Here is an 18,570-nt window from a genome sequence, read left to right as displayed (position 1 = left end):
TGGCTCCACAGCTCCCATTGGCTGGGGATTGTGGCCAATGGGAGATGCGGGGGCAGCGCCTATGGGCAGAGGCAGCATGCAGAGCCACCTGGCCGTGCCTCTGCCTAGGAGCAGCAGGGACATGTCGCCATTTGCGGAGAGCCACCCGAGGTGAGCGCCACCCGGATCTGGCATCCTGAAACCCCTCTTGCACCCCAACCCCTTGCCTGAGCCCACTCCTGCACCCAAACTCCCTCCCAGAGCCCATGCTCCACACCCCATCAACCCCAGCCTTGAGTCCCCTCCCGCACCCAAACTCCCTCCCTCCATTGGTTAAATAACTCTTAGTTAACCAGAATTTTTGACTGACTGGCAAACCCCATCCCCCCAACATTCCGGATAACAAAGCTTTTACTGTACAATGTATCAAATTTGAAATTCAATAAAAAAAACCTAGAACCCAGAAGTCATTCAATGTGTCACTTATGGTACAGTATTCTAAAATAATCAAGAACTGCTGAATGATCATCTTTGTATTGTCATAGGAACTTTCAGGGAAAATGACATAGTCAAGGACAAATTTTAGGAATGAGAAAAAAATTTCATGGAAAAAGTTAAGGATTTCATATGGAGTCTGATCCAAAGACCTCTGAAGTCAATGGAAATACTCCCACTGTCTTCAATTGGGTCAGGTCTGCAGTTTTTCCATACAATGGCAGCAGAAAATATATAACACTGACTAATGTACCATTTTAACTTGGCTGATATGCATTGATGTTTAGCATAGAGTAATTATTTTAAATATCAGTCCTGGTGATTCAGAAGTGCATGTTATTTTGAGGGAACAATATTGTTTCCCTTCATAAAAATATCAACTTTGCATTGCTTGAGTCATAGGCATATACAACTAATCCTGTTATTTCTGAATGTGACTAGACAAATAAGCATTGCATTAATCTACAGACCAACACAAACAGTGTAGAAGCAATCAGATTAGAATAATTAATTAAAGATAGGCCAACCAGCTGGTAAGAAAGTGCCGGTAACTCACTCAACACTTTTGAAGGGCAAGAGGCAAAGTGAGTATATAGTTACCTGCATAGTCATTACATTCAGTTTGTACTAACTCCAGGCTTGTTCATTCCCAGTTTGCCATTCCCAAAGGGGTTTTTAAAAGAATGATAATGTAGCTTCAAAACAGACTGACTCAGACACTGTCATGTCATTCTAAAACAACTGTACTATGCTTTGTTTGGGCAGATTCCCCAATTATCAAATAGTGCCTGGGTATTTCAAATCCAGCCCATCTCAATCTTCCATTTATTCTTAAAGCCTTGGCATTCCTGGTTCTTGTCTGAAATGATGAACACTGAGCCCAAGAGCACTTATTTTGTTTTGAATTTGACTTGATGGGAACCAAATCATCCCACAAGAGATTCAGCTGCGGAAACAAAAGCGCTATGTGCATCACCCTGTTTGTCCTTTCCCCTCCCTCCCACCTCTGCATGTTCAGGGATTAATTTACAAGAAAGGATTAAAGAAATTAACTATACATAGCTAAAATAAGCAATGCTTAAAGGGTGACAGAACAATACTGTCATCTTGATAAAAGGTTCAGTTGCTCTTGCAAGGTTCAACAACAGGTAGGCCACTGCTCCATTAGGAGAGCAGATTAAAAGTTCTTCCTCTGCTGAACTGACTAAAACCAGCCAATCAATCAGTCACTGAGAGGCAGCTCACGCTACCAGAGAGCAACCACCTTCCTTTTTTAGAGAAGCTTTATTTCCACAATACCAACTGCAATGGAGAAGCAGCCATATGCTGAGCCAGTTGTTACTGCAAAGTGAGTAAGTGAGCTAGGGGGTGGAGGGGAAGAGGCAGAGGCCCTTGAATTGAGTAGCTTCTCACATAAATGATATCACAATTTCTACCCTCAGAACCCATTATTATTATATGGAGATATACCTATCTCATAGAACTGGAAGGGACCTTGAAAGGTCATTGAGTTGAGTCCAGTCCCTTGCCTTCATAGCAGGACAAGTACCATCCCTGACAGATTTTTTGCCCCAGAACCCTAAATGGCCCCCTCCAGAATTGAACTCACAACCCTGGGTTTAGCAGGCCAATGCTCAAACCAGTGAGCTATCTCTCCCACCCATTCATTAGACAGTCGGGATAAAATTTTCAACAGTGACTTAGGAGCCTACGTGCTCATGTCAAAAGTTACATAGGCACTTTGGAGATAAGTCTCATTGAAAATCAATGGGAGTCATATGCATAACCATTTTAGATGCTTTTGCAAATCCCAATCTGCATCTGTAGATGCATTAATACCTTTGAAATTTGGGCCTAAGATACTTTTGAAACACCAGAAGGAACCATTTTGATAATCTAGTCTGACCTCCTGTATAATACAGGCCATAGAACTTCCCCAAAATAATTCCTAAAGAAAATCTTCTAGGAAAAACATTGAATCATGAGATACAAATTGCCAGTGATGGGGAATCTACCACAACCTTTGGTAAATTGTTCCATTGGCTAATTACTATCAATGTTAAAAATGTACACCTTATTTCTGGTCTGAATTTGTCTAGCTTTAACTTCCATCAACTGGATCATGTTATACCTTTCTCTGCTAGATTGAAGAGCCAATTATCAAATATTTTCCCCCACATAGGTACTTATGGACTGTAATCAAGTCATTCAACCTTCTCTTTGTTAAGCTAAATAGATTGAGCTCCTTGAGTCTATCTCTATAATGCATGTTTTCTAACCCTTTAATCGTTCTCGTCTCTGAACCTCTCCAATTTATCAACATCCTTTTTGCATTGTGGACACCAGAATTGGACACAGTATTCCAGCTGCAATAGTTACACCAGTGCCAAATGCTGTTTGCATCTGCTCAGATACGTATAACCTTATTTTTACTATAAGACCAAATTTGACTATGTTTGTCTCTTGCTGAGTTGGGAAGCATCAGTAAGGTGAGTAGGCTTGTTTTTCATTTTCTTAGAGTATAGAAAGCAAATATCTAGGTTGGGGCCTACAGTATTTAGTTTGCAAATATATGTGTAAAGTAAAACCAAAAAGAATATTCTTATATCCCATAAATCCGCTATTTATTACAGTCCAAGACACCTAGCACCAAAAGCCTGATTCTCCATTGCCTTCTGCTGTACATTGTCATACAGATACCTGTACAAAGTGAGTATGAAATGCTACCAGATCAAATTCTCCATTCAGCTACACCAGTTTTACATCTACTTTGCACAAATAAGTATAAAAGGCAGTACAAGGAACAAGGCAATAGGGAACTGGGCTCCAAGGCATCAGGGGCTAAATTAAGATGTCACATGGGGCTATAACTGTGAGTAACAGGGAAAATTAAGCAAAGGAAAATTTAGGTGGAATTTAATAAATTTTTTCTTAACTTTGAAATCTATTAAGACTGAGAATAATCTTCTAAAGAGATTCAGACATTTAAAACTAAGCTAGATAAAGAACTTGGAGAGATACTGTATGGAATCATCTTGCATTGTGAGAAGGATGAATTAGATGACCTAACAGGTCATCTCCATCTCCACTTTCTATGATTTTATTATACAAAACCCCACAAACAGGAAATTGTTAGCAACGTTGAAAGATAGAGGAAAACTAGCACATAACATCACTAGCTGGCAACAATGTAAATCTTAACTCAGACTTCCTATGGGTTAATAAACATAGCCCAGTCCTCACAGTAGCCTGCATAGCTTGTGTCTGAAGGGAAAAGCAGCTATTAGTGGAGAATGCCAGGAAACAGCAGGTGAGTCATAAACAGAACCCAGGGGAGGATAGAAAAAGAAGTAAGGATGGGTCTGAGATGCTAATAATGCCAGGAGCAAGTTATTAGCTAGGAATGAATCAGTCTGCAACACAGGCGATGAAGCCTAGAGCTCCAGTAAACCAGACAGGGAACCCAGATGTTCAAAATGAGAATGGTGGGTTTTGCTCCATGGATAATAAAATAATAATAATGATGATGATGATGATATAAGACCACAAGCAGAAGCAGAGCCCTTTTTTGCTGAGGGCTGTACAAACACACAGGATGTCCTGGCCCTGCTCCAATATGCATAGGGTATAGAGACAAGACACAAGTGAGTGTAACAAACAATCAATCGGAGGCAAGCTGTTGAGGGAGTACCAGGGTAAAAGCAATAAGCAACTGCAAGTGCATACTCTTATAATCCGTACAATTCAATGTTTCTGACTCACATTTTTTTTTTTTGGTTTTAAAATTATAATTTTAAAAATTCCCTATCAATTCATAGTCTTCTATCCTCCCTTAACATTTTCCCTACACATATAAATCTCTGAATAAGGCAATCCTAGGCAACTCACTGCCGATTATCTTTTTGTGATTTTATTTATATATTTGTTTCTCCCATTTCTCTCTCTCCTAAGCTATCCCGAATGAGCCCCGCTCCTCCAGCATTATTAGTTTCCTCCTGTAGTGGGGCGGCTGCCCCACTCCATGAGAAAAAGGGCTGGAACAAGCCAGAGAGGCTGCACAGACCAGCAGCCAATCAGCAAAGGCCTGTGGAAAGCCAATCAGGGCAAAGAAAGAGGCAGCCAATCAGGGCCAGGCTGGGCCCTATATAAAGGCTGCCTAGCAAAGGAGAGGGAATCTCTCCCTGACTAGCAAGGGAGGAGAACTGGCTCCTGAGGTAAGGAGGTAGCACCTTGGACAGAGCAGTGCTGGGCAGGCTCGGGGAGCAGAGGAGAGCTCCGGCCCAGTTACCTGCCAGGCTGCGGCCCCTGCTAAAAAGGGTCAAGAAGGTGCATGAGGCCAAAGGGGAAGTGGCCCAGGGAAGATAGGCGGACAAGAGGGGAGAGAAGGAGGGCAGAGAGAGGCTGCCACTATAGGGTCCCTGGGTTGGGCCCCAGAGTAGCGGGTGGGCCTGGGTCTCCCCCCTTGCACTTTACCTGGCCACAGAGGAGTGTGGCTGAGACAGACTGAAACTTGCCCTGAGGTGAGGGGCTAGACTTTGGGGTTGTGGTTGGCCACAGAGGCAGGTGCAAGCCGAAGGACTGTCATTACCCTGCCCCCCCGAAAAGGGATGAGAATGGAGTCATGGATACTGCCAAGTGGGGAGCAACGCGGTGGTTCCCAAATCAGCAGAGCAGACAACGGGTGAGACACCACGTGCAGAGGGCGCTCTACAGCTGACAAGAGCTAATTCCCAGAGCAACCAACAGGAGGCACCAGTGGTAGCGAGTCCTGACCCCGTTAAGCCTCCATATACAACTACCACCCACCTCCTGGGGAAGACTCTCTCATAAAAACCCTGTAAAGCCAAATTTGAGGAAATGCCCAATTAAGCTATCCTTCTTTAACACACCTTCACCTCCACAATCATATTTCATCAATTTCACAGATAGAGTTTGCTGCTCTACAAATAGGTCCCATGCACCTTCAAAATGTACAGTAACACATGTACATCCCACATTCTTCACAGTCCCACTATCACAAAAAACAGCCTAACTCTGGCCTCAGTACTATCAATATACAGGCCTGTTAAGCATCTGGGGATTAGTGAATGGTCTGAGGTGTTGTTTTCTGGTGGGACAGTATGACATTGGCATTTAGTGGCCTCTCTCCTTTCAACTGTGCACAAGGTTTTCTCTGCTTATTTTCTTTTCAGTTGATCTGGGACCAAAAGCCCCTGCCCCCCATTCAAGCCTCTTGTCGTAGTGTGCTGTGTCTTGGCTACATTGATGGGTATGCCAAGGGTGTTTCTATCAAGTACAATATTATGCCATTCAAACCATGGTTAGTTCGCTGCTATTTGCTGGCTCTACTGGAAGTACTGCCCAGGAAGGTGATACTTCCGAGAAGGGTTTCATGTTTGGCTGGCATTTTAGCATTGTTCCAGGGTGTACCACCTTGCAGGAGTGACCATTGCAGCATGGTTGACTGGGAGAGGAACAGACATAAATAAGAGCTACAAATCTCTAATTCATTCTTTTAAGAAGGAACACTTACACATGGTAATATTCAGTAGCAGAAAAAGCAGGCAGAGAAAAGAAAAGAATAGATAATTGGCCACCAGATGTCACCACTATTTCTCTTATCAGTAGAAAACAACTATGTAACACGAGGAATGCACCAGGTAAATGTGGGCAGGGAAGCCATACAAATGAAGGGTTTTGTGCAGATCAGGAATTTAAAAACTGGTCATAGAGATTTCTTTGTCTGCCTCTATAAAGCAGAGTAGCAAAGGCCAAACTGTGGGAGAATAGAATGGCCTTTTCTCCTCATTTCCCATGTATCTGTGCCCTTTTGCAAGTTGCAAAGACTGGCATTAAACAGCACAGAGTGAAGAACAATATGCCTGCCATCAGACCATGCAAAAAAAGCAACAGAGAGGCCCTGTCCCCTCATCCCTGAGCACCTCAGTTCTGCTCCCTGCAAGGCTATTATAACATCCCTCCTCCAAACAGAGGACACAGCCATTCCTCCCAGTAGAGTGCGTCACTGAACCCGCATAGGTGAATATTCCAGATACATGACAGTATCAAGGTAATAATTTTAATCTTTACATTTGAGGGCAAATGCAGCCTCGTTGTTTAAATGTCCCCAAAGCAGGTTCACTTGAATACAACAAAAGCAGGGTTAAAAGACATTGGTATTCTGAGAGCAGGCAGCGCACCGGATTATCCCTAGCCAGCACAGGAATAATCTCCATGGTGGGAGTTTAGAGGGGCCGCTGCCTTGTCAGGGGTGTCCGAGTACAAATAGGCACATCACACACACTGATCTATGATAAGCAGCTTGTTGCACTGAGGACCTCCCTTGTTCCATTCTGGGTGGTTGTTTTTTTGGTGGGCACCTGTGCATGACACTCACAAAGGATTTGTCTGCACAGGCCAAATTCTGAGAGATTCTAAGCCTCTTCCTGAGCAGATCATTTTTTGTATATTTGTAAGCAGTAGCTGTTTTTGCTAAATGCCATTTGTACGTTCTGTGTAATAGGCTCTCTTCCAAGAGGATGGATTTTCACGAAGTACTGAACACCTACCTTCCAAAGGATAAAAATAAACAAGCAGGCCCCTTTCTCAATCACATTTCAAGTTGGACACCCCAAAATTGAGGGACTTAAAATCACAGCTCACTTTTGAAAATCTTGGCCATTGTTCTTGTTACCCCATCCAGACTGCTTCTCAGCAAGACTCCTTCATGAATGTGCACAGATATGGCTCTATATTTGTCCAGTCTAGCGGAGTAGGGGGTTTTAAATAGGATTGTGCCAGGGCCTTATTTCTGCCAATTATGTTTGTTTAAGCGAGACCTCTGAGTTTATAACAACAGAATTATCTGTTTTTCAGAACAATTAGCACAATGTTTTTGTACTAACTGAAGGTCAGAGGATTAATGTGTTTTACCTCCAATACACTTTTAAAAGCTAATTAAGAATCCTCCAATTCATTTTGTACTGAGCACATTCAATATTAGCTTACTCTGCAGCAGAGAGAGAGAAAGAGAGATGACACGAGGGGATTAAGAATGGGAGAGAATTTGCCTGCAAGCAAACAAATACACCTTAGCACAGGGTTCGGCAACCTGTGGCACACGTCCCATCAGGGAAATATGCTGGCGGTCCAGGACGGTTTGTTTACCTGCAGCGTCCACAGGTTCAGCCGATCGCGGCTCCCATTGGTCACGGTTCGCCGCTCCAGGCCAATGGGGGCTGCGGGAAATGGTTCGGGCTGAGGGATGTGCTGGCCACCGCTTCCCGCAGTCCCCATTGGCCTCGAACGGCGAACCATGGCCAGTGGGAGCTGCGATCAGTCAAACCTGCGGATGCTGCAGGTAAACAAACCATCCCGGCCCATCAGCAGATTTCCCCGATGGGCCACGTACCAAAGGTTAACGATCTCTGCCTTAGAGAGACAGTTAGCTGGGGTACTTCAAGTAGGGTGCTGGGGATGCAGCAGGGTTTAAGGTTTTGTTCACTGGCCTTTCAGCATCCCTGCTAAAAAATTGTTCCAAAACCACTGGCAGTTAGTACAGAGATGTGCAAAAGTACATTCATGTAATTCAAGGGGTAAAATTGCAACATGGACAAAAAAAACCCCTGTCGTTTGCTAATTTGCACTCATTTAAAACATTAATCAGAAAATATAAAGGATATGCTGTGAGGTGTAAAATGTTGCCCTTTAGCTGGGGAAAAGGTGGGTGGCAGGGGCAGAGTTGCCCTCAAAGCATTATTTTGAGGCTCTTATTATTTATATAGAATCTCTCTCTGCCTCTCAGTCTCAACCACACACACACAGTCCATCATTTCACTATAGGAAGAGACTGTGTTAACAGGCCTTGTGGAAGCTGTGAGTTTTATGGAGGGATTTGAATGACAGGATGAAGCCCAATTTGGGGGATAGGGTTTCAGGAAGTACGTTCCAAGTATAAACGGGCCATGCAGCACAGACAGTGCAGAAACAAGCATGAAAGGCACAAAGGGAAATGAAAGAGTTGATGGGAAGCAGAGAGAGACAAAAGCAGAGAAGTAGGCAGTAGAGAGGTAAAGCAGAGCTTTGAAGGCCTGGGCAAGGAGCTTGTTTTTAATGCAATAGACACTGCCTGTCCTTTTAATTGGAAAAGGTAAAAATAATAAAATAGGAAAACATCCCCATAATCCCGCTTTTGGTTTGCTTATTCAGAGTGAAAGTTCAAGCCTTCCTAGGTTCACCATTCAGCAAACTCTGTTGTATCTGCCCAAAGCGTGTAAATACAACCACACGCTGAGATTGCTCATTTTTAAACTTTGGGCTATATGGTACTATCCTGTTGATCAAATGTGGCAATTATTACAGGTTTAAAACCTTCCGGGGATAACAATAGATGCTGCCACTCAATGTTGAAAAAGAGAACATGAATTCAAAGAGCAAGTCCAATGACAAATAACAGCGACATGTGTAACTAGAATATATTATGGATTACCACCTTCTAACACAAAGGCTAGAAAAGTCTTCAAAAATGCAGCAAATTAGGGAGCTAAAAAAAGGGACAGAAATGTGGGACTGTCTTGCATTGTTTAATTTCTCTCTCTCCAGCATCGTTAAGATGACTCACAAGGTTCAGTAACAGCTTCTGAAGATGAACATGTTAATAACTTTATACTGCAGTTTGACGATAAAAAGTAATCTTTTAAAATTCTATAGTCTCACATGAAAAGCAAGTTTGGAGCCAGAATAAAGTTATAAGGGTCATTTTGAATTGCCATCTCAAGTTATGATATTTTATTTTTAATTCTATATTTATACATTTAAAGATACAATTTAACTTTATACTTCAGTAAACTATGGAATATATATCCTCCCAGTTTATGATGTAATTTATCATGAGATCTGAATAATTAGAAAGCATAGCTCATGCCAGGAATACCTGAGTTGTAGGCCTGGCTCTGATAATGCTTCCTCTGATCCTGGTTTTAACCCTTTCATTGTGGTGTTAGGCTCTGTTCCATTCTATTCTTATACTGTGATCATCACCATGGCATCTAAGTGCCCATTAACTGTTGTTACAACTGTGAGTACTCAACACCTCTCAAACAAATAATCAACCCTTGGTATCACAAGATGGGCATTCATAAATGCTTTTTTCTGAGCTACTCTTCATAAGGTTTTTCATGAATAGATCAGCCCTATTTGTATACATGACTAATAGAGATGTTATTGTAAGTTCTACTATTGTCTTTTGAGTGGATATATCTTCTTTAAGAATTAGTATAAAAGTCCCTGTCTTCGTTACTTTAATCCTTTGCATTTTGGAGTTCAGCAGCCTTATCAGTAACCTCCTTCCTATTGTATCACATGAGCTTACATCCACAAACTGAAAAGCATTAAAGATCCTTATGTGTACACTAGAACAATACTGCTAGAGTTAGTTGCCCCAGGTGTTAAAAAATCATAAGGCAGACCCCAAAAAGTCATGAGATTAGCTCGAAAATTACAATAATGTTAAAACAATAAATTGTGAGTTCTTTTTATTTGCCTTCTGGTGTTTGAGCCTTTAGGGTTTCTGTTTTCAAGCCTTTCTCCCTAATCATGAGAGTAGACAAGTACTTTTTTTTTAAATAAAAAGCTGAGGCACTCCCTTAATCACACGACTCCAGCAGATGGGGCTTTAAGAAAAACACCAAATAATGCATGATGTGTGATAAAAATAATGAGAGTTGGCAACACTGTAAATTGTAATTTGTCTCCTCCATTATGATTTCCTGCTTTTAGGGGTTCAAAAGGAGATAGCATCAAAACCAGAAGTTTCATTTCTGAATTACATGGCATGTAATGTAGTTTCCTTTTCCGTGGACTATGCCTTGATATGGTGGGACAGCTTGCATGATCCCATGACCCTGAGAGCTATGCTAGTGGTAATATAACTGGTAAGGCCACCCAGGCCAGGTTGAAGACTAGAAACCAGACCAAAGGCAGTCCACCAATCTGCCTGGTAGGGCCTGGCTGGGAGTGGGCTAACAACTGCTCCCATAAAAAACCAAAGCTGTTATGGAAACCTACACTACTGCTCAGCTCAACAAACTGAGCCTAATTCAACTCAATTCAGTTAGACCTAGAAGAAAGATGATGATGCAAAGTGACCAAACCTGAAAGGAAGCTACTCCTCTGACGAATCTGCTCCATCCTAAATCCGTACCAAAATCGGTATGTGGAACATGCAGACACTATATAAGTCTGGTAAAACAGCCCAAGTAACAAAAGAAATGGACAAATATAAACTAGATATAGTAGGCCTAAGTGAAGTGAGATGGGTAACATCCTGACAAATAACTGTCACCTGGACACATTCTACTATATTCTGGGCTACTGAATGCCAATGTCCTGAACCAGGATGTGGGTGGTCAGGCCTAGCAGTCAGAGCAGAAGTGGTCAGGCCTAGCACAGACATGGTCAGAGCTGGAGTTCCAAGCCAAGAACAAGGAGTCAGAGACCAAGCAAGGCTGGAGCAGACTGGAAGGACAGTAGCAAGGTTGGGAACAAGCCAGGATCAGGGCTGGAGTAAGGTTAGGAGCAGGCGAGACAAGGAGAGGTTGCAGCTGTGAGTGTGTGTATTGAGAAGCCACAGATCAGTTGTTGCTGTTAGGCTTACGAGCAGGCTTGCTGACTTTCTCCACCAATGAGGCGGAGTAATCAATCAGGCAGTCCTGGTGTGGCTCAGCTGTGCTCATAGGCTCCCGAGAGACTGGGCAGGTTCAGCAGCAAGTCCTCATTCCTGGCAGCGGGTAATGTACATAGGGATGGCATAATATGATACTGTAAAGGAGGGCAGCTAAAAGCCTGACAGGATTATAACAGCACAATTTACATCAAAGTTTCAGAAAGTAGGATTCAGTGCTACTCTCTAACAAATCAAGTTAGCCAACGGGAACAAGAAAACTTCTGGGAACAGAAGTAGCCAAGGTCCTGAAAAGGGATGTCCTCCTGGTAATTGGAGACATGAACACTAAATGGGGGGAGCAACAATACGAGCAGGGAAGTAATTATGGGGAAACAAGGCCTTTGTTAAATGAAAAAAATGGGGAAATATTTGCTGATTTTTGTGGAATGAATGATCTGATCATTGGAGGAACTATTTCCCCTCACTATACTAGTCACAAGATAACTGACAGGTAGCCAGACCACAGAACAGGGAACAAAATTGATCACATTGCAATTCAGCGCAAATGGATAAGAACTTTAGAGGTTGTACGTAACAAGAATGGAGCAGAGACAGTAACAGATCATCAACCTGATGACCCACGGAGAAAAGTAAGCTAATACAAATTATCTCCAGACCTATGCACATTTAGTAGGGCTGAAAATCAACACAGAGAAAATGAAAACCATGAGAATCAATACCCAACAAGAAACACCAATAACACTTTATGAGATTGGCATAGAAGAGATCCGACACTTCACAATTCTTGGCAGCGCCATGAGCAAAAAAGATGGAACCGACAGAAAACCAGACATGCCTCTGCAACCCCAAAGCCAATCTAGGGAAACAGAATCTTTGCCCTCCTAACTAAGCTTTGACTATTTAACACCATTGTAAAGTTTATCTTAGTGAATGGTACTGAAAACTGGAGACTTATCAAGATCTTATTATCTAAACTTCAAGTTTCTCTAAACAGCTGCCTTAGACAAATCCTCAACATTAGATGGCCAGGGAAAAAAAAATGACAAATGAAGAGCTTTGGAGGAGGAAGAAACAGAAATTGATAGGACAGGAAATTATGAAACAAAAATAAAGATGGCTAGAACATACATGAAGGAAAGAATCAAACAACGTAAGACAAGCACTGGACAGGAATTCCCAGGGCATGATGGGTTGAGATAGACCAAGGAAAACTTGGAAATGCACAATAAAACCAGAAATGAAAGATATTAAAATGACATGGGAAGAAGCTTCATTTGAATTTTAAACATGCTTGAATATGTGTCAACACTAAATCATTATAACAATGATTGCAAATTCTAGTGTAGACAGGACATAAACATTTGTTCCTAGTTATCACTTCAAAAAAACCAGCTCTGCTTTTGTCTATACTAAGTAGTGTTTAACATGTTAAAGCATGTTTGTTAATATTATTTTGAACACAACTCATTTCTCCCAGCATAAAGCCTCTTAGACAACTAACTGCCTATTTTCTCTGCTACTTGTTACCATTTGCACCTAAAATTATTTGTATATGAAAAAACTATCCCTGAAAAATTTAAGGCCATAGCTGAATCCCCCTTTACATATACTACTTTTTTTTTAAATCAAGCATCCATTAGCTATACCAAACATTGACTACATTGAGTGGTGTTACTTATGCCACAGCTTAATTTGGTGTTAGAAGTAGGGAGAGGATGACTTATTTCTGTCCAAATCTCAAATCCACAGAATAAGAGGGAACCCTGCAGTCTTAAGTAATGGGAATTTACATATTAACCTATTTTAAATGTTTAAAAACTGAAAATACATATATTAAATAATTAAATGTCTATTGAAAAACCCGACAAATTTCAATTTCTTACCTGCTTTTTTTATTTCAGGGATAGTCTTCTCAGGGGATTTCTTTTTTTCCTCTTCTTTTTCTAACATTTAATTAGAGAAAGTCATTCAAAATGCTAGAACTATGAATCACACATTCAAATATGCAGCCAGCCAAGCCCTAGTGGGCACATGCTGAAAAAATGTGACTTATTTTTGAGTTTAGATCAGATGATTCCCATCTAGACATTGCACACACCTAGTTACAAAGCAATCAGATAAAAAATGAAAATTAATCAGTAAGTATCAACTTTGGATATTCTGGACCCTTAATAATTCATGAAAGGCCAGGTGAGACTCATTAGTGCAGGAATGTCATACCTTTTAATTTAAGTTACCAGTGGTAGCTGCAAATCTTATTCATTACTATCAAAACAACATGGTACTGATGTCATTGGAACTGGCATGCAGCGTACAAAGCTACGTGTCCCACCATTTTCACATATGGCAATATAGCCATGTCCTGTTATATCAGGGACAACTATTAAAATTGCCATGGACAGCCTCACAACCGGGGGGCTAAACCACCATGTTTGCCATTCGTTCTCTGGCTTGTCAACCAGGAAAAGCTTTAAAATATTGATACAAACTGAAAAAGTAGTAAAACATGGGATGGTGATGTTAAGGTATGGGAAATCATCCAATAGGAGAGCATTGTGGTACTGCAAGTTTAGAGTTTGATCTGCCGCAATTGAAGTTAATGGGAATTTAGCCGTTGATTTCAATGGGAGCTGGATCAGCCTCTCAACAAACTTTCCAATTCCATACCTTTCTTTTTAGTTTCAGGAATAGCTCTCTTCTCTTGGGTTATCCTCTTTTCCTCTTCTGTTCCTAAGAAAAGATTTAAAAGAAATTCAGTTGATTTTTTTTATATCTTACTAAAGAACGATGATCCACATTTTATAAAACAATAAGGTAAGAGACCCGAACAAGGCCCGATACTTAAACAGAGAGTAAGGCAAAAGACAGCATAGCTGTGGGAGGACTTATCTACCCAGATGTGTCTTATCTCTATGGCCTCCACGTTGGTAAACCATGATGACTTGTGACAGATGACTACACTTGTATTGGGCCAAACTGTGCCATTGGGTAGATCAACCTGTTTCAGATGGTACACATTCCCTCTGTGCTGTGTTTTATTAAATCTGCCTGGTTTTGGCCAACTGAAGTATGCTTTGGAAGATTTGCCATCACAATGCGGAAAACGTACATCTGGAGATCAGTCCATGCAATGGAGAAGACATGCAAATCTAGACCAATTAGTTGCTTATTAAAAACGCTACTGTCATCCCCTCAAATATATAAACATACTATATATTCCAGTGAGTCCACACAAAGCTGAGGATAGAATTGGAGCCAGTCTGTGCACCAGTAATTATTTAAGAAATAGGCACTTATTCAATCAATTATACCCATTAACCTACTATAAATACAATTTTTGAAGTGATACAGTAACCCTGCATTTGTTCTGACTTAGTGCTTTCCTTATAAAACCTGACTGACAATAGAAAAACTTGCAAGAGATACTCAGCAATAAGTGCAGAATCCCATCAAAAGCCTATATAAATAATATACCCTCATAACATTTTTATGAATAGGACCTTTAAAACTGTCATTACAAGATATCTGCTATTCATGGTGAATTGCAGTTAAACCATTGTCTACTAAAGAACATGACAATCTTTTAAATTAATTTCTCTCTATTGGATTCACTGGGCAACAGTGGAAATTAGCTTTTTGCTCTATGAAGGCCACAACAATTTAATTACTTATTGCATGTGTGTTATTAATTGGTAGAATAGAATTAGGTATGAGACATCAGGAAACTCATTTCCTATCGTCTTTCTCTCTCTTTGTTAGGGAATAAATTCCCACTAAATGCTAGTAAATAACAGCAAACATATGCCCTTTGTATTGCCCACCCCATAGCCATCCAGGTTTGCCTCTTCAAGCTCTGTATTATGGGTATCAGCTGAGTTAGCAGAGCTATAGTTTTTTTATTTTGTGATGCTTTGCTATTATGAATATGTACAAGAAGCCAGCCTATATTATTATATAGAATAGCACATGCAAAATATCATGAGTCCATAAAGTCAGAGCTCTTTCTTTCCTTGAAAATTGTTCCGGGGTAGAAGAAGCTTTTCTGAAGCTAGCAGATCCAAGAAACAAATATGCTATTACCCCTTGCATAAATTAACATCAAGAGAAAGAAAAAAATTAAGTTACTTACTTTTCACTTCCTTAGCTATCGCAAGAGTCTTTTCTTCTGCATGAAAACATATAAAAAAGAACATTCTTAAAACAGGGAATGCAAAAAAGTCCATTACAAATACTGCACTGCATACTTTCAGAAATTAAAGAAGCAAAGGAAAATATGTGTGACTGATACAAAAATAGACATTTTCTTAGAAGTTATAAACCCCTTGGTCTTTGTGAACTGGTTTCACAAATATGAGAACACTGCATAAAATAGGGGGACTTGTTTATCAAAATGAAGGAATCTTACTGAACCTAATTGGTTCTGACTTTCTAGCAGACATGATAAATCCCTGGTTAAATGTTGAGCACTTTCTCAAGATTTAATCCATTTTAAATATATTTGGTCATTTTCACCCTTTTTTATTGACTTGGGAAAACCAAAGATGAGTCCCTTGTGATTCTTCTACAAACTGTTTCACCCAGCTACTTGTGTGTGTCTCATGTTCCCCCATTTGGTCCCCAGTTAATCATGATCAAGTTTAAACTGACCATTGGTTAGAAATGAAGTAATGATTTGGCTTATACGTACGCATATGGTTAACCAGGGCACTGATCAAGCAATGCAAAGTTCAAAAATTTTGTGCAATAAGCAATATGGGCATTATTAGAGATAAAGATAAAAAATATGCATAACAACATCAAAAATGTGAGCATATGACTTTTTATGTTGAGCCACATTCTCATCTATTCCCAGCTTCCACTGATCCTGGGACTGGTTCTCTACTAGTCCCTTTCCCTCTGCTCTAAAACAGGGGCAAGTGGGAACCTTGGCTAGGGAAACTCAGTTGCTTTCTGTCTAATTTCAGCCACCAGAATGATCCAATGGGGATCAGGCTGCTTCTCAGGATCTGACCCATTATCAAAACCACTGATGTTCAATTTGGAAGAACTGGAAAGTGACTTAGCACTACATGAAGTGAGAAAATACTAAAAAAAAAATAATAATGTTCAGCCTTTGTGTTAATATTTCCTTTGTGAGATGACAGTGTGGCTGCAACTCAGGTTCACCACATATCAATGCATCAGACAGCACAAAATCCCCTGTCATTGGTGCTCTGTTCACTGTTCCTGAGGGCAGGAAAAGTAAGCGGAGCACCAATCAGATCTGCCATGTTCAGAGATTCCTGTAGTGCTCTGAAAAGGCAACCTGTTCCTTGACAGACAGGAAACACAATCTAGCTCTAACTGCAGATTCCAATTCTAGAATTCTTACCAAATCAAACCTAAATGCAAATGTGTTCCTGTGACAGGGTGCAGGGTTCCTGCTCCACAATGAAAAAGGATCAGAGGGGTAGCCGTGTTAGTCTGAATCTGTAAAAAGCAACAGAGGGTCCTGTGGCACCTTGAAGAGTAACAGAAGTATTGAGAGCATAAGCTTTCGTGGGTAAGAACCTCACTTCTTCAGATGCAAGAAGAAGTGAGGTTCTTACCCATGAAAGCTTATGCTCCCAATACTTCTGTTAGTCTTAAAGGTGCCACAGGACCCTCTGTTGCTTTTTAATGAAAAAGGAATTAACTCCAGCTCAGCTTTCCTTTCTCCTTGCACAGGTGCCCAGAGGAAGGGCCCTTAGAATGTCTGCATTAAAAAGGGAGGGAAATGACTTTGGGAAGTCCGATTTCACAAGGGTGGCCTGTAGGACTGGGAGAAATCCCATACTGAACACAACTGTTTTCTTTCAAAGTCATTCAACAAATGTATTCTACTATAATAAATTGCCACTGCCACTCTTCTCTAGTGTACCACATTCTGAGGGTTGTCATTCTTTGTAGCCCCAAAATTATCTAGGTTTTACATACATTCAATGTCCCTTACTATTATTGTTGCAAATTATAAGGAATCATTAAAATGAGGTTATAGAAAGAGTTATTTACAGTAAAAGAAGGAATCCCACCTAATTTTAAGTGTCCTGCATGAATACATTTTCTGTATCCTTCATACTGGATCTTTTTTTGTGCACCACGTTCCACATTTGGACCATGACAAGTTAAGAGGTACGTCTAATGCCAACAGAAAACTTGCCACATCTGAAGCATAGAATGTGGTGAGCTTCTTCCAAGCATAAACATAACTAAACGAAACATGAAGGGCTAAATGCCAAGTGAGGGTATATGAATCAACAGGTAGCTTTTGGTACATGGGCCAGAAAATAGAGATATAGGGAATTGTGAGAATGGCAATGGAGGACTATCTAAACTTGAGCCCAAGTACCTGCACCTTTACTACCTCCACACTGTGAAGTGGGGGGTAAGGGATGGGTCACAGCACAGCTCAGTGTGCACTCTGACCCATTCCTCCAGCATGCCAGCTTGGGTTTGCTGTGTGTCTAAGGGCTTTGAGTGTAGATAATAAGGGATGTAGGGCAAAAGCACATGGTAAGACATGTGGAAAGTCTTCCATGTAGACATACCCTAACATAGCAGGCAGAGGAAATAAATGAAACTAGCCAACCCTGTTCAGGCTGCATGTAGGGTTTGAATTCATGGCCTTTAGCACTAAAATAATGAATCCCTTCTGTTAATCTAAAGGATTAATTCCTATAACTAGAAGCTATAGCAGATTTATAAACCTCTGTGGACCAACCACTTATATGGGGATATGTAATACACACTGAACAGCGAGTTACACAACCAAATCCAGAAGGATTTTGATCATTCAGAAGCTTACTCCAGCTGCCCTCAAATATAATTCAATACAGACAAATATAAATAATTAGTTGGAAAATCAGAAGTCCACCTAGGGAATTTATGCTATAAGAAACAATCATCCAGGAGATTGATTAAGAAAAATGACTTATGTATTATCATTTTCTAAACAGTAGTTCAGCACTAATCTACCGAAGACAGACAATAGATTTTCTCAGAGAGATGAAGTTCAGAATTTATTTTGTAGAGTATTTTTTAGACCCCATCTGGAATGTCATCTGCAGCATTAACCACCATACTACTAAATGGGAAACACAGGCAAAACTCTTACACATGAAGGATAAACAACATGCGGAATAGGTTACTGGAAAATTGCTTGACGCAAAAGAAAAATTCAGTACTAGTTTCGATTTATTTCTGAAGGAGAAAAGGGATTGAAAGATTTGCTGAAAAAGCAAGAAGGTGGATTTAATACAAACAAAACAAGATATAATAGTTTGAATTTCCTTCACCTGCTTCTACAGCTTCTCTTGTTCTCTACCTGTGATGTCAAGTACCTCTTGAAAGGCAGGGGGAGGAGAGGTTACAGTATTATTAACATGCAAAAAATG

At 40.7% G+C, this 18,570-nt stretch overlaps 1 protein-coding gene across 1 annotated transcript in view; it reads right to left on the bottom strand.

The window, feature by feature from the left end:
* The window catches only part of TRDN (triadin), a gene marked incomplete in the record, with an annotated part of 278,678 nt that overhangs the window by 121,358 nt on the left and 138,750 nt on the right, over window positions 1-18,570 (bottom strand). The window contains 3 exon segments of the mRNA XM_034765753.1: window positions 13,042-13,101; window positions 13,826-13,888; window positions 15,288-15,323. Coding sequence (XP_034621644.1) covers window positions 13,042-13,101; window positions 13,826-13,888; window positions 15,288-15,323 — 159 coding nt within the window.

This window comes from Trachemys scripta, chromosome 3, assembly GCF_013100865.1.
Source record: "Trachemys scripta elegans isolate TJP31775 chromosome 3, CAS_Tse_1.0, whole genome shotgun sequence".
In the NCBI taxonomy this organism is placed as follows: domain Eukaryota; kingdom Metazoa; phylum Chordata; order Testudines; family Emydidae; genus Trachemys; species Trachemys scripta.
The sequence above is the reverse complement of the archived record's forward strand: the minus strand, read 5'-3'. Positions and strand labels throughout refer to the sequence as shown.